General features: G+C 37.6%; 1 protein-coding gene across 5 annotated transcripts in view; it reads right to left on the bottom strand.

Moving 5' to 3' along the window:
* TENM1 (teneurin transmembrane protein 1) overlaps window positions 1-17,164 on the bottom strand; it is a 774,924-nt gene that overhangs the window by 229,721 nt on the left and 528,039 nt on the right. For 4 of the 5 annotated variants that reach the window (XM_064713345.1, XM_064713344.1, XM_064713346.1 and 1 more), the window contains one exon: window positions 1,050-1,328. In XM_064713345.1, the coding sequence (XP_064569415.1) occupies window positions 1,050-1,266 (217 nt within the window). In that variant the 5' untranslated portion in view covers window positions 1,267-1,328. Of the gene's footprint in view, window positions 1-1,049; window positions 1,329-17,164 lie in introns of those variants that run through there. The other variant, XM_064713348.1, reaches the window with a different exon arrangement.

Below are 17,164 nucleotides of genomic sequence, written 5' to 3'. Positions count from 1 at the left end.
AAACATAATTACTTTTATCTTCAGAAAATTGAAGAAGGCTTTTCTGAGTAAGCAGCGAGGGCTTTGGGGGCAGGGTGTGTGTGTGATGTGGCTTGTTTGAGGATTTTGGGTTGGTTTGTTTTTACATAAATACCTTAAGTTTTAGCTGAGAAGTACTGGCCTCACTTTATTGTAATTTAACCACTTCCTTGAAGAGCAGGGAGTGACTGGCCCCAGAACCCTGCTGCTGTTACCTTTAAGGGGACAGAACTCTCATTGCTTCTGACACACTGATTCCTAGAAATATTCTCCCTGTCCCACCATCCTGCCTGGACTGGGGACAGAGCTGAAAGCAGCAGCAAAGCCCCTTCTGTGCTCATTGTGCACAAAAAGCAGCAGGTGGGTTTACAGAGTCTGTTAGGAAATGCTGCAGTAAATTCTGCTCATTCCTTCCATTTCTTTAGTCTTAGTCTTTAGCTTCTGTCTCTAATCAAAGAGAAGCTTTTCCTAACTTTGGTTCAGACATCATCATTGCTCAAATATTTGTCCTAATCATGCAAAAGGCTAAAACAGAAACTTAACTCTTGGGGTTTTTTTCTTACAATACACTAATTAACTTCAGTTTTTAAATTACTCGATTATTTATATGATTAGAAATGTTAAGAGAATTATTGTATCTGAATTAATTCACAGGCTTTGTAAGCACATGCAGAGATAGCCTGCAGCCTCAACGTTGATTTTATAGCAAAATGCACCCAACATATGCAAAGGCAGTAAATAATTAATCACTCAACATTATTAAAGAGTAGCTCCTACTAAAGAAAATATTTGTCTGTAGCTAGCATGTGATGGTTTCTAGAATACCAGTCAGTCTATCCTGCTAAAAGTGCACTTTATCTTAAAAAAAAAATCCTAAATTTCTGATATTACAGGATGATTAAAACTAGGTAAAAAGTGGATTGATACTATAAGAGTTTAAAAATAAAATGTTTGCTCAACTCCTGATATTTTTTCATAATGCATAATCAGAAAGTAATCATCATAATTAGTAAATAAAATAAATTATTTACCTTGCGTGGACTGGTCAATGGCTTTTCTTTTTCTGCTATGACTGTTATAGTTAAGTCTTAGCTCTTGGCTATATTCATTCAGAGTTTCTCTTGAGTCATAGGATTGCCTTTGCTTTCCACCATCTTCACTTTCATCTGAAGAACTTGTGTAGGTTAGATCCACCTCATGTTTAACTTTTGACAGTGGCTGGTAGGGTTTGCAGTCCATCTGCTCCATCTCTGATTAAATAGGCTCAAAGTCATGAAAACAAGCAACTGGAATGCCTTAAGGAAGCAGTCCTAGAAAAAAACAATAATTCATTTCAGACATACTATATACTTTTAGATCAAAAAGGTCCATTTTTTAGTTATATAAACCAATTAAATTTCATTATTATCATTGTAACCCAGGAAAGAAACTGCACATGTCATGTTTTACTGTTTGGGCTTTTTAAAATAGAATTAAAATAACAGCTACTTGAAGGAAGAAATCAAAACTAAATATTAAGCACTGTCCCAAAAGACCAAGCAATATCTGTATCCTATATAAAAAAATACATTACAACAACTTATATTTGATTTCAAAGATGGAACAGTTACTATTTCTCTAAAGGGATGCATATTCATATTAAGTGAAAATAACATTTTATGTCTTTTAAAATATGAAATCTAGAAAGCAGAAAGTTCACTCTCTAAGTATTCTCCTGTGACTTATATTACATCTAATCAAGAATAAGACTTCAGACATTAGAAAACCACCAATATTTTAAAAAATAGAAGTATACCACATTGTTACTCCAGAAGAGCATGCAATCCTTCAGAAAACACCCTTTTCTTCGAGATTTTGAGGACATTGCAAGAGGAAGAAGCTTCTACCCTGTTCTACAACCTCTTTTCTTCCCCTCTATCTCCCATCTGAATTTCTGCCCACACAGGGGCTACAAATATTCAATGGAAACTTCCAAACTGCACCTTGAGTTTTGTGTACGTATGTGTATACTGATGTTCAAATCCAATATCCTTAAAATCACACACACTGCAGCTGCAAGTGCAACTGAGGCACCTGTTCTGTATCCTTGCCTTCATTGAGCTGCTTCCATCACTAAATTTAAGACAAACTCTGGGATGAAAAAACAGGGATTGTGGCACAGCTTTTACAGCAGCACGGCTCATAAACTGAGACTCTGTTCAGTTTGGTTGTTTTTGTTTTCTTTTTAGATCAGCAGATATTAATGACCTAGGAAAACAAATGTAACAAAAAAAGGTGCCTGTAAACATTATTTCTAGAAGACAAGAAGACCCCCATCAAAATTCAAAGAGAATTTGCTTAATTAGAAGGCAATTTCTCACAGCTTCTTCATTATTTCAAGGTCAGCAGTCGATGGAAATAAGTTTAATACTCAGTTTGATACAGGCCCATTTCTCATCTGCCCCAAGGACTTTAACCCCACATACTGCCAGCTGTGAGCATAAAAACAGAAGTGAAAACACACAAAAGGTAAACACAAAAACCCCACAGAAGGCACTTCCAAGAGAGCTAAAGAGATGGCCAAGTTCTGACACTGTCTGAATGTTTGAGACACTCCTGGTGGTACTGCACAGCGCTCCACAACTCCATCTCCTGCTTCTGCGTCCTTCCAATACTTTTGAAAGGAACAATTTCCTGAGCGGGAGTGGAAAACACTACACATGATGAGAAGAGGGAATAAGGCTTCTAACATTGTAAGAGAAAAACAAAATCCAGACCCTCAGAACCCTTGGAGGGATGGAGTGAGACAGACCATTACAGCAGAACTAACACTGGGGAGTGCATGCCTTGCTTTCTTTGCCTTTTCCAGGTTTCAGGAGGTTATCTGGGGAAAGAGGTTGAAGGCATGTCTCTGCTTGAAACACTAAACCTCAGGGAGTCCCGTCCAGCCCTTCAACCTGACACGGAACAGACCTTCAGAAACTAATGGCACCTGGACAAAGAGCTCTAGTGTCAAAAAAACCCCAAACAAAAAACAACTCATACCTCCTACTCAAAGTGGGCTTGAAAGCACCTCAGTCAATAAAAAACTCTCCAAGAGAGAGACAGAATCAAAGCTATGAACCAGGAGCTGCCAGACAGCAAGGCCAGCCGAGAGCGCATCATGGGGCTGCAGCCCTGAGCAGGGACGTGTGCAGTGGGTTGACTGCACTGTACCCAGCTGGGGATCAGCTGCTTCTGCACAAGGTTCCTACTAAGTAATACTTGCTTCTCCAAAGCTATTTGCTTAAATAATTTACTGTTATTTCCCAAGATTGCCTATTATTGGCAAAGTTCAGTGCTTGTTCTGAGAGTCGCTTTAATAGCGACAGAAGAACGCAAAGGGGCCCTAAATGCAAGCACAGAGTTGGCTTAAAAGATGAACTGAGGACTCTGTAGAAATGGTTACTGACAGGAAAAAGCCTTCCAATATATCCTGTCTGACAGAATAAATGGAGACAAAGCTACAGAAGCCAAAGGAAAACAAGGAGAAATTAAGGGCCTGTATTAAGAAGATGCAGTAGAGGAGAAATAAATTTTGCCAGGAAGGCAACAAGTGCAAGCAGCCTCGGACACAGGCACTGCATCCTGCTTTCAAAAGTGCAAAAGCACCAATCTGACAAATTTGGCTCATTACTCAAACAAACAAAAAAACCCTACAAAACCAAAACACAGAAGTTCCCCCTAAAAGACGCTGTGCATCTATTTTGTGGGAGGTTTCAAGTAATTTTTAACAAGTAATAAAAAATTATTATGATGCACAGAGACCTGTAAAACTTAAGTTATAGTAAACAACTACTTAAGGAAGATTTAGTTGTATTCTTTTAAAACAAGGTTTAATAACCACAGTCTAGCTTGTGAGGACTGTTTCTAGCAGGAATATATTTAATGATGTTAACCAAGGCAGCAGACAGACAAAATAATTAAATGTAAGCAATTAATATTAATTACATATTCCATGTATTCTCTTTCACTGTGGTACTTTCATTGTGCTGCCTTCTTATGCAAAGAACGTGCATTTTCTCAGTTGTAAACTAATGAAATACACCCTTAAAAGCTATCATTTTCTAATGCCTTGTTATAGAAGGACAAAGATGATTAAAAAATACGACCAACTTCTGAATACCCCAACACCCCACTGCCCCTGCTCAGGGATGCTACTGCTGCCATTGCTGCGTGTGCCCACGTTTGCAGCAGCAGGGACAAGGCCCTGGCACACGTGTCGGCCATAGCTCAGCTTTTCCCGCAGCAGTTCTGACCAACAGCCACATCAGCACCAGGCTGGAACCCCAATCACCTCCAGTGTGCTCTGCACAGACCAGAAAGACCCAGCATGAAGTTTTATACCCTTTGTGGTGGAAGGGTATGGACACAGATGTAATGCAGACACATCCCAACTCGCCTACTCATTCACCGCCTGAAGGAAGGAGCCCTTCAGCTCACCTGCCCCTCCCCAGCCCCACTGCTCCACAGCCAGTGGAAACTCAGCAGCACTAAAGGCTCACACAAGGACTAAAATACAGCACCAGAGCATGGAATGACACAGGGAACTCTGGCTTCCTTTCACACGGGAACCAAGCTTGTGCTTCCTTTATTTTTGCTTAGGGCATCAGCGTCTCACAAACCCACAGACACCCAGGCCTCACATGACAGCAGGTGATAAATAATTTTCAAGAACTGCAAAAATACTTATTAAAAATTTTCATCAAAAAGTGTTTTTATGCATCAGAAACAACAAATCAAATATTCAAGTTTTTATACAGTAAGAGATTCAGTTAATTTTAACAAATGATGGTATGGTACATGAACCTGAGTTTAAACACTGGCAATCAAATACTTGAACTTTATTTCATATTTTGTTTGGAAAAATACAATACAGTAAGCAACTCAAAATGCTGAAATAGGGCAGGAGTATGAAGAATATTGCCTGGATGTTAACACAGGCTTCTTCAAATAACTGGCCCTCAAGTAACTAAGCAGAACACCCAGCCAATCAATATCAAGTTGACCTTGTCAGCAAAATGATAAAGTCTCATAAAAGCTTACAGTTCCTGTAAGTGACCTTTCTATAAGTGTCTAATACTCTCCTCCTTCACAAGTAGCACTTCTTTGCCCTTTTCATCATTGTTCTGTTATTGCAAGGTTTCACAAAATATGTAATAAAAATACAACAGAAAAATATTACATGTTCATTATATACATAGACATATAAATATACAAAATACATATTTAGGCACTGAATAGCAGGTAATGCTGAACCTTATTTTAAAACAGATATCATATGCATCTTACAGTCAACTTTGTAGAAGAACGAACAACTAATAACTTAAATTCACAATGAAATGCCTCTGCAAAACCTTCTATTGGATAGGAAAATACCACTCGAAGTAATGGAACTAACAGAGACATATGTAGGATTTTTATGTATGATTTGTGCAGCCCTCTAAGTGCACATTGTACATGTTACTAGAAACTATTTTCACCTTTCCCGTACATAAAGATCCTCTCCCCTCAGCGCCCTACTTCCCTGCTCTGCTCAGATCAGCCTTCCTGCTCCAGAGCTCAGTAAGGTTGGGGTAAGTGGTTGTGAGAAAGGCTGGGCTGGGGCCGTTTGCAGTGCCCATCAGTGGTATTTGAGAACAAAACTCCCCCTGTGCAATTACACTGCTCACAGGCTCTGCACTCCAGTACAGCGGCGCCCCAGAGATCACGTTACTGTAATAGTGCTTTCTATAAATTCTTAATAGGCTGCTCTGATAGGGTGCCCATTTAATGAACAAATTTCTGTAGTGATTACCCACCATCAGCCCCATCAAATCACCAGTGGCATACCCAGTTGGTTTCCAGTAAGTCCAGAATTATTTAGAGAGGTCAGGTTATGGCTGCTAATGAGTATCATGTAGCTGAACAGGGTCTTCCAGAAGTGCACAAGATCAAAACCATGAAAAAGTGTAACCTTTGTTGGCCTCAGCTAATCATTATGTTTAATACTCAGATATTCCAGACTATTTCGAATTAAAATGTAATGGCAATTACAATGCTAAAATACAACCAGGGAACTGTGCTCTTTCTCTCCTATGTTTCCTTCCTTTCAACACACACCCTTATCTGAAAGCTACCGTTTGCTTATTGCCTTTTCAGCCCAGTAGTTTCTGAAAATGAACTGCTAAGCAGCAATATCAGCTCTGGGCTGCCGAAGGCAAAAAGAACAGCACCTTTATTCTGCAGGTCTTTCTGAAATACAAAACTGTAAAATATGAAAGGCAAAACAGAGCAAACACTCTTGATTTAAACCTTTGAGAAATGCATTACCAAGAAGAAAAGTAAAAACATTCTGACCTTGTACATACCTTCAAAAATTTACCCCTCAAATATTTGTCTAGAGATTATAAACAAAGTCCCTTTAAATTCAATCTTACAGAACACAGCAAGGAAGATACCAGCTAAAGGAGCTGAGCAGCATTAGAGGAGGAGGAAGTTCTGTTTCAATGTGATACACCGAATTAGACATTACAAAGAAATAGAGAAAATCTGCCTAAGTCTGGAGGATAATACTTTCCAATGGAAGGAAAAATCTCATACTAAAATCAAGCAAGAATGCAATACCTAGAAGATCAACTGAAGAAAGAGAATTAAAAAAAAAGACCAAACTAAAACCTACCAAAATTGATATGAACATTTTCTGTGGCTCATGAAGTATTAACACATCAAAAGATGTTTGAAAATGACATAAGGATATATGGATCAGTAGGTACAACATGTCCAGTGTTTATCAGGGAATGAGTGAGATTGCAAAATGTTGAGACATTGTGTTATTCCTGCAGGTGGACTACATAGCACCTCTTAAGAAGAACAGATGCACAGATAATAGATGACAACCTTAGAATATGTTTTTTCACATATCAGTCTAATTTAGATATGTAGATGCAAACCAGAGTTTTCAGGGCCATGCTATGGGTTTAACACACTCTCCAAAGAATGTGCTCTTTTAACTTGGATGGATTACACTGGCTCATAAATTTACATGTCATTGTGATAGATGCAAGCAGAATAAGGTTCATTTTCACATTTAATGATCTTCATTTAAAATTAGTCAAAGTCTAATTTAATTCTAGTAATTCAAAGTGCTGTCCATTACATCTCATGTTTCAGAGAGCCAACACTGCAGAATAAAATTGTGAAGAAAGTCAGGTTGCTGCAGTATTTTGTGGCATATGGCAAGACTGAAAGTGATCTTAAAAACATACGTTATGTCAGCTACTCAACTGTGCTACAGAATTCTTGTCCAACACGTGCCCTTCACTCTGCTTGGAGAACTGCCACTGACTGTAAGAATCACACGAGTCCCTAATGTTTTCTTCTGGAAACTCATTATCTGATTTTACTGAGATTCAAGCTCAAGTTCTATTTCTGTGGTACAAAGTACATTCAGGGTGATATATCCTGGACAGGCTCAGAGTACCTCTGGAGCACAAAGTCCTTCTGAAGAGCTGTACTTTAGGAAACACAATTCCTAATTATATTGCAGAATAACTCCTAGTGTGAACATTTTTTCATTAAAAAACAACGGAAACACTGTGAACAGGCTCCTACCATCTCAACATTTCAACTAAGAATGCTAAAGAACATGAAAACGTCTGAGCTTAAGTAAAAGCAGCCAAGGGCTTAATGTCTACAGATTTGATCCCTAACGCAGGGTCAAATCCTCTCCTGCCTTTTACACTTAATTCCTAACTATATGGTAGGGACAATACAGGGAAAGAGAGAAAGGAAATCTGGCCTATATGAGAGTATAGTTGGAGACTACAGGAATAGATATTTCAAAACAGATCTCCCAGAACTGGTTTTTTCCCTCCAAGGAAGTGTGGTCAAAGCTGTAAATTTCTTAGTAAAACACATTATAAGAAGATAGAACAACTGAAGAAAAGGAATGTTCCTCCTCACATTCAAGAATGCCTGGGACAACCAAGCTCCCTTGGGCTGTACAGGTAATTTCCCATACACCCCAGGCACTTATACCGAACACATCCACATGAAATGTTGAAATTCTTGCCAGTGGAAGTTCAGCTTGTTCTCCACTGTTGTAATTATTGCTCTGTTGACAAGAGCATTTTTTTGTATTGTAAGGACCTAATATTAGAATACTCCACTTAGTAGCTGAGTTCTATGAAAACACAGTTGAATGTTGTTTTTTTCTGAACTAAAGAGGCAAATATTATCAAAATATTTCTATCTATACCTGTATGTGTGCATATATACATACCTACACTGCTCTAATTTATCTAACAATAATACAATAGTGAGGTGTACGTGCACGTGTACATGCAGGTAGGAAAAATGGAATGTTCCTTTCATCTAGGAGTAACTTTGGAAGGTAACTGTTTTAAAATACACTGGTGATTGGCAAATAACATTTGTATGTGACAAGAAAATTGAGCATGCTTTGGTTATTTTTTGATAATGCAAATTGGCATAGCCATCAAATTGAGATAATTATTGTCTCTTTTCCAACTGTGTGCCTAATTAAGAAGGCCCAGTAAGGCTTAATTAGCAAAAAAGCAATTGTTAAAATCAGGTTTAGCTGCTCAGAGATTACAAAAATTGAAAATTACATGTTCTGTATAGATACTATTAATTTTTTGAGATACCAATTTAAATTTTGTATCACAATAAGCTTAGCACATGAGAATAATTTACAACACATGGATACCATGGAACATCTAAACCATAATTCAAGTATTAGATTATCACTGATACCAGGATGCCTTGGCAATGCTGCTTAAAAACATTCAGCTGGCAATTTTTTCATCATGTTCACTTTCCCTGTTTTTAATTAGAATAATGCAAGTCTTCTTTAAGCAAACTAGACATTCACCAGAGTATTTATGGACTACCAAAGCATAAGAACAAGTCTCATTATTGTCACATTTGATGAGACAAAGGATTTCATCAGTTGACATCACAATAAACAAATTTTCCTGGTAGATTTTTTCTCCCCCTGGCGATTAGGAGTTGTTGTGGTAGATCTCACGGGGCCTTAACAAGTTTCATTTCCCTTTTCAATATTTAAAAAAAAAAAAAAACCTACTAAAAATCTCTGAAACAAAATGCTGACACCAGCTCCCCCCCTCCAGGTGAAATTTCCTAACAGAACACATAATGTTAAATATTAACAGCATCTCTTTAGCACTGTCCACTTCTCAGATTTTACGTGGCTTGTTCATATTTAGATTCATGACCTTTTTGGGGCAATTTACTTTTTGCTACATTCTAGATTCCTAGAAGCAGCACTGATTCAGCAAGTTGCTTTATTTCCAGTAGAGGCTCACAACGTTGGTGCACTTACAGAAGGCAGAAGAGCTATACCTTAATGTCTTGCAAGATTCTCAATTAAGTTATCACAGCAGCATGAAGAACTTTTATGAAACCACCATTATTTACTGCACACAGAACGCAAACTTTCCAGTCTTCTCTAAAATAGTTTTCTTAACTTCTGTTCTTCTAACTCTGGGAAGAAACACCATCAAGTATTATGCAGTTCTGACATCGCCCACAAAGTTAAAACTTGAAAAGCTTTTCAAGCATTTCAAGTACTTTTTGCAGGAAGATGTGACTACTGCCTGACCACAGGACCAACATCTGCTTCACCTTCATCTGAAGCATCACTCAGGTTGCTATCCCTGTGAGTGACACCATCATGCCTGAGAAGTGATCTTTCTGTTCCTTTTCTTCTTGCTTTGATGTCTGTCAAAGTATTCAGTGTCTTCAAGTGCCATTGTTCTGACAAGCAGACCCTCCCAGTAGACTTGTACTATATCCTGTGACTCCCAGAACTGCTATTATTTGAGCTGGTGTCAGATTGATTTTCTTTCTGTTCATGATAGTGCTATGATCTTGCAGAGTTGAAATTACTGCTGATTTATGCCTTGATGCAACCCCTTGAGAACTGGCTTGTATCAGCATGTCACCTGTGAAAAGGTACATTTGAATCCTTTGAGATCTTTTTAGTGGAACCTTTGTTCTCATTTCAATAGAGAATCCTTTGTAATGAATGTTTGCTAGAAATTTCTCCTGCAAGTACCAAGAGTCTTCTGTAGTGCAAACTGGAAGTACATTATGCATCCATCCACTGTCACCAGTCTGTGAAGCCTTCTTGGCAGAGATTATTTTAAGCTGTCCATCCAAAACTTCACAGTTTCTGCAAATTGATTATACCATTTTCTTCAGTACTCTAAAAGAAAATGCAGGTAGGGCTGGCACTGAAGAGTGGGGATATTTCCCAGCTCAAAGGCTCAGCTACATCTGGGAATGCAACAGACTACAAATACAAATATGCCTCTAATGTGTTTGTGGAAGACTACTGCCTTTTATAGCCAGGCCTTCTTTTATTTAGACTTCAGAACAGCAAAGATAATTATTCTTTAAGCATTGTTCACATTTTTTACATATTGTGCCTATTAGCATCACAGTTTTTGCACTCTTGTCACAAGTAGCCCCTTGATTACATCTTCGCGAGCTATTTTTCAAAAAATTAGAGAAATAGTGTCTTCTGTAGAAATACACAATCAGGGAGGCACTGATCTTACATTTAAACAATTCTAACATGGCAAACTGCAGTTGAAATAATCGTCCTGCTCTTACCATCAATCTCCAAAATACAAATTTTCATTCTTTTTACTGTTGGTAGAGCTGTTTGCCCATGCCTTCTGTCAGACCAAGTCCTTCTGGTACAGATACTGGCCTTTCTCCTACTTTGGGCTGCACTATCCTCAAAATCCTTCTCAAAAGGGACTGAAGCAGCCATTTCCTTTTTGGAAACTAGTATTATGCAATAACCAATTCCAGTTCAAAAGTAAATAAGACTTTGCTGCAACTTCTTCTTCCCCCTAAGCAAGAACAGAGGTGTGTAAAACTCAAGCACGCTTCTGTTTGAGTGTTCCAGGAAGATGAACCTTCAGAAAAGACCAGAATAGCCTCTGAATTCCAGCGACTGCCAAGGGAGAATGGTGTGACTACAGCCACACCATGGGTACATACAATTGGAAAAATTAAACCATGCCACACTTCTGTTTTTCAATTAAGTCCTCAAAATTCCCAGCTATTTCAGCTCTTCTACATCAAATACATTACTACCACTATGACCACCCTACTTGGCAAGAACAGTGTTTAGCACTGGTACAATGACTCTTTTTAGCTCAGCTTCCTTTCTTCAGCTGAGAAGTCACAGCAAGGAGAAAGAGAAGGATAAGACTAAAATGTGACTCTTGTCTGTTGCTTTTATATATGTGTACACACACAGGAACACATATCTTCTATACTAGCTGCATTAAAAAAAATAGAATCATTATCCTTGAGGATAACAATTTTGCCCCTGCTAATTCTATTTACATTGGGAGCACTGTAGTGTACATTTAATGTGAAACTGTGTTTCTCTCATGAGCAAGGAAAATGTCACTTTCCTTTCCCAAAGCACCAAAAGACTCCTTTTACTGTCACAGAACACAATTATAAGTTAGAGCTCTGCTGTCTCTTTCCAGCCAACAAGGCAAGAAAATGACCTTTCTTTAACCTATGGATGAATTGCATTATGTTTGGTTCAGTGGATATCCTTTTTTATATTCTCCCACATCAAAAACATCCACATACTGAGGTTATGAAATGGGCACCTGACTTGCACATCTGGCAGCGATTTCATTTTTTCCAAAAATTTTGAGGGTTAACTCTCATCTCCCATTTCATATCCTAGTTTGCAGCATTTGTAAATACCTGAAAACACTCAAAGCTGCAAGGGCACTCTGCCAGCAGAATCTGGTTATTGGCTGCTGCATTTTGCCCAATGACACAACCATGAAAAAAGGTCAGGAAGAAATCTGCCACCCACACTGACTGTGTGCCACTCTGTGACCCTGCGCAGAATGACAATGCCCTGAAACAGCCCCCATCTTCCTGCCCCATTCTGTGAAGCAACCTGCATTTCAGCTCTGTCTTCATTTATGGGCAGGTTGGTAATGAAAGGAGAGACATTTCCAGAACAGGTACCTCGACTGTGCTGTGGTTTATATGCACAAGATGCTGGAGGGGAGCAGAAAAATGCAGCTGTGACATTCTTACAGTAAGCCAGTGCTCATCCGCACAAGAGAACAAGTCAGCAGGGGAGGATTTTTGAACGTAATGCTGAATGATAAATATCATTCTGGAAAAAATTGTGCCATAGAGCTTCACAGAGTATTTAGAATATTTTTAAAATTAAGAAAGTTCAGAGACAAAAGAAAACCATAAAAATCAGTACTTACACACATAACTCATATCACAAGTAGCTACCTAAATAAGCTCCCCTGGAAAACATCTGGCATCCCTGCTGACCTGGAGGCAATTCTAAATACACATTCCAGTGCTTTTAGGTGAAGAGGAGCTCCAAGGTTCAGCAATTTGTTATACGACAAGACTTATGTCAACTGTTATTAAAGATGACTGATATTAATATAAGTGCTCTTATTCTTCTTATACAAGAAGAAAAGTTGTGTAGCCTAAGGAAACCTTCCTAAATGCTGCCATTTTACCAGCACTCTCTTGTAAATGGAGATGTGCACCAGAGACAGCCTGGAAACATACATTAACCTTGTGAAGATCATCGTTCTCTTAAAAGCTTATGTCTGATTTTCTGCTATTACATTACACTGAAAATGGAAGTACCCAACGTTCAAAACAAAATGAAACAGTCATTTTTGTTCTGTAGTTAAAGAAATCTCTGTATACAGTCAAAGACCAGTTTAAGATCCTTTTGGAATTCACTGTGAAGTAAGGATAGGATCTCCATAAAAAAAGACATGAGAAATGTCTCTGAAGCAGACCAAATAAAATACAGCTTCACATGTACCTACAGCAGCCTGTGAAATTAAGGAACGGAAGTGCACTGTTCAACGTGAAACAAATAAAAACCCAGCTAACCAACGAACCACATCAAAAAACCACAACAAAACCAAATGAAAAACAACCCCAACCCCACCCAAATTACTGCAGCTGCACCATGTGATCCTCTTCATACAAGGACAAGTCTGCAGATACTCCCAGAGCATAAGTTCTGACACAATCGCTTATTAAGCACTCAGCTCTTGAGTGGTGGTACATGTCTGTGGTTTTTACAAACACATGTAAAACTTCTGGTTTCAAAAATACTGCAAGAAGAATAATTTTAAACTATGCAATTTCTTTTACCTCCTAGAAAAATGAGAAATCCCTTACATACATACTTATATTTTTATACCATATCCTTATAAAGTTACAAGGAACTCAAATCTGTAGTCCAAACTATAAAGACTAGCAGGAAAATTTGATACCAAAATCATCAACAGAAGGCCTATTCCTCATTTCAGCTCCAGCAATTCCCAAACATTATTAATAGGCTTTCAGCTGTTTTCATCAGGATTGAAGACCTAATCACAGTTAAATAAAAATCCAACTCCTGTTCCTACTCCTACACATAATTGTTACAACAGCCAACCTTGAATTACACATGGTGATGCTGCTGCCAGACAACCAAGGATAAAAATGAAGTGGCTCTGGTTCATGCACTGTTCTATGGGGGCTTTTTTGAGAGCAGCAGAATCTGGACACAGGGTGAAATCCCAGCTGGAGCACTTGACAGGGAAAACAATCATCAGTGGCTTCAGCTGATCTATATTAACTGACTGATTCCCATTTTAGGGAATGGGTCATTGAAAGAAAACAGCGAACTTGTTACTGGAAATTGCTGAATAGTTGGAGGAAGGAAAAAAGTAGATTAAGAGAAAAGATAATTAGTTTCAATTTTATTTCTGCAGATAATAGAATATTAAAAAAAAAAGCTAAAACCAACTAAAAAAACTTAAGCTATTGGCGTACCAAGTTTTATGTAACCGATATTGTTGCCTACTAATCCAACTACAGCACTTAATTCCTTTAAATAAATTAAGGATGAGTACACATAGAGAACAGGATCAAAAATTCCAAGGATCGCCAGAACCATTTGCAGGTATTACTGCATTCAACACCATGATGGCCAGTGGGTTATCTCTGACAAAAGAACACAGAAGTATTTATATATTTTGATTTCCCCCAGTTTAATTAAGCCTTTTTTAAAAAGTTGCTTTGCCTTTAATTCCTAACACATTTATTCTTCTTCAACACATTTATTTCAATTGATTTCCAAGTCAGTTCCACAGCCCAGGCATTATTTTCTTACTCAAACCCTACATTTGAAGAGCCAGCTCTCAACACCACAGCCATGTGCGTGACTTGCTGTGAAACCTCCTCGTTTAACACCTAAAACTGCAGAGATCCAGGCATGGTTTTTTCCCTTTAGCCCTCGTGAAACTTTTTTTGTCAAGTGATGTACCAGGAGTCTTGTAAAATCTTGTAAATTACCAAGCTATTTTGTTCTTTAAAATGGCAATCCCAAGCCTCCTGCTTAAATACAGTGCCTAGGAAATTGGTAGGGGTTCACAACATTGCAACACCAGTACCTCGGCAAAACCAAGAAAAGAACAAATAAACTAGTTTCTACTTTAGTGGGGAACAAGAGAAATTTTTATACATTACAGAAAAAACACAAATTGCAGCTGCACTGCACTGTACCAGACACTACCCTGTAGGAATGTGAATGCTGTCGTAGAGTTTTCTAATTTACTTTGGAAAAATTAGCTCATTAATACTGAAAAACTGAAAAGTTACAGAATTAAGGTCATCCTCAATATTATCCTCTTAAACATTTTAATGTGAATTCTGAGCAAATAGAGTGAAACTGCCAGAGCTGCAATCCTCACCACTTCATTGACTTTTAAAATTAGAAATACTTTTCTTAATTTTTTAAATTTTCTGGTGTGGGAACACATATTCTTCTATATTTGAATTACTTCTAAAAATTTACATGCATTCCTCTAAAACTCAGTGGGAGCTGCAGTGACACACAGTACCATAAGTGAGTTTAAACACAAACTTCATGGATTTAGCAATGTAATCTGGTGATTTCTGCTCCGCAGTTCAAATAAGAGAACCTTACACTGGGAGAAACACAAAGAAAAAGTCTTATTAGCAGCTTGAGAAGGTCCACTTTACAACCACAGATGTTCTGAGGCTAAACTACTTCAATAACTTGGCTTTAAGTCAACTTAAGCTGTATTACAGTTCAGAAGTAATTCAGATAACAAACTATTAGGTGAGTTTGGAAATAAAAATCCTCTTTGATCCATTCAGAATGAAAGTAAGAGACAAGTGAATAGTTCAGTGAAAGTGCATGGTACCCTAGATGTTAAACAGTGATTTAAGTATTTACTTTTTCTCAGTAACACGCAAGTATTAGTGCACATTGATCACAAATTAATCAGTTGAGCAAAACACCAGGTAAATTTATCTCCCTGATGAGTTTAAACATAAAAGAAAACATGAGAAACTGAATTCTTATATCCTAAATATCTTGGCTGAATTTGGAATGTAATCAACATTATCATATTTACTGAAAATTAAAGACTTAAATTAATGAGTACCATGTGTTTATCTACCAAATTTCAACTTGCTAATCTAGTCTGATCATCATTTTCCAAGTCAAATGGTTATGAGAAATGCTCAATGAATGTTTAATAATGATCAAATGACTTTTTACAGCAAAACAAACAACCCAAACTTAACACAGAACACATTTTCAGTAGCACAGGAAAATAGGAAACAGATCTGCCAGAGATACTGATGTTCATAATAAAAAGTACTCCATTAGGATAAATGTGTCCATTTCCTGCTATGACATAAGAAAGCAACACATCTGAATCTGTGTGGCTGAACTGAAAAATTTTAGTTTGGATTTTAGCTAATGGATGCTAATACTCAAATTTAAAAAAAAAAAAGTTAAAAGGCAATTATAAACATATTTCTGAAAAGTCATCTGAAACATGAAACATGGATGTAAAAAGTGAAGTATTCTGCCCAAGAGAAGTATCCTGCTCAGAAAACATGGATTGATTGTGAAAAAGCCTGAGTAATGACAGCAAAATATGAAGAAATTTCACTGCCCATTTCCACTGACAGGGTCAGCAATGTGGGGATATTGGTACTGCACAGCTTGTATCATGTGGTCCTTTTTCTCAGGTCTGTATTTTTCCTAAAAACATACACTGAAGAAATAAAGAACAGTACTCCTGACTGTCAGGTTTTCCAGTTCAGTATCCAGACCTTTCTATTCCCAACCCATTAAAGAAATTTCTGATTAAGCCACATTAAGCAGTGAACTCCACAGTTGGTTTAGATTTTGTAATTCAGAGTTCTTTCAGCAGGATTAGGTTGATCTCAGCAGAGATGCACAGCTTCCTGAGAAGTTAAGGTCTCCTGGATTTAAAATAAATAAATGAAGGACTCCAAGTTAATAATCAGAAAAACCTAATCAGATTAAGGTTGTGAACTCTGGACTACCACAGTGCTTTCCAGCAGCTTGGTGTGCTTAATCCACAAATGGATAACTCAATACAAAGAATTTGTATAAAATATTTCCCTGCAAGACACTAAACCTATCATTTTGGCAAAGGAAACAAACATCTCTGCTACAGCTAATATGATATTTAACCAAGATCTTTAAGCGAGCTATCAAGGCTGCATTTAAAAATAACATTTGTGCCCATCAAAAATTCTTCCCATATTACCTATTCTTTGAATTACCTTTTACATAACATTTTCAAGAAAATATTCAATATATTTTAAGAAAATATGCCTTCGCCTTTATCTATCCTGAGAGTAATGGGACTAAATAGCACAGAGCCATTTCAAACCACCATTTCATTACAAGTGGCTTGGTTCACATCAAGTATGATGTAACTGCCTTATTAGCAAAGGTCATCCTCATAGTCCAATATTATTTGGTACATTTTACTTGTCAGTTAAGCTTGGATGAACACATACAGTTAACAGATTGAACAAGTTGTGCAGATGTTTCCTATCAACTCCTGACAAATGAGAGATAGCTAAGGACATATTCTTCACAACTACAAGGAGAAATTAAAAGTCTGACATGGAATTCAACTTAGTTTGCAGCTAAGAAAGTGCACTTTCCATTCACAAATAATAAGCCATTAATACATGGCATTTGCTGTAAAGTTTCAGAGCCACC

This window comes from Zonotrichia leucophrys, chromosome 4A (genome assembly GCF_028769735.1).
Source record: "Zonotrichia leucophrys gambelii isolate GWCS_2022_RI chromosome 4A, RI_Zleu_2.0, whole genome shotgun sequence".
In the NCBI taxonomy this organism is placed as follows: Eukaryota; Metazoa; Chordata; class Aves; order Passeriformes; family Passerellidae; genus Zonotrichia; species Zonotrichia leucophrys.
Note: the sequence above shows the minus strand (reverse complement) of the source record. Positions and strands in the feature narration are given on the sequence as shown.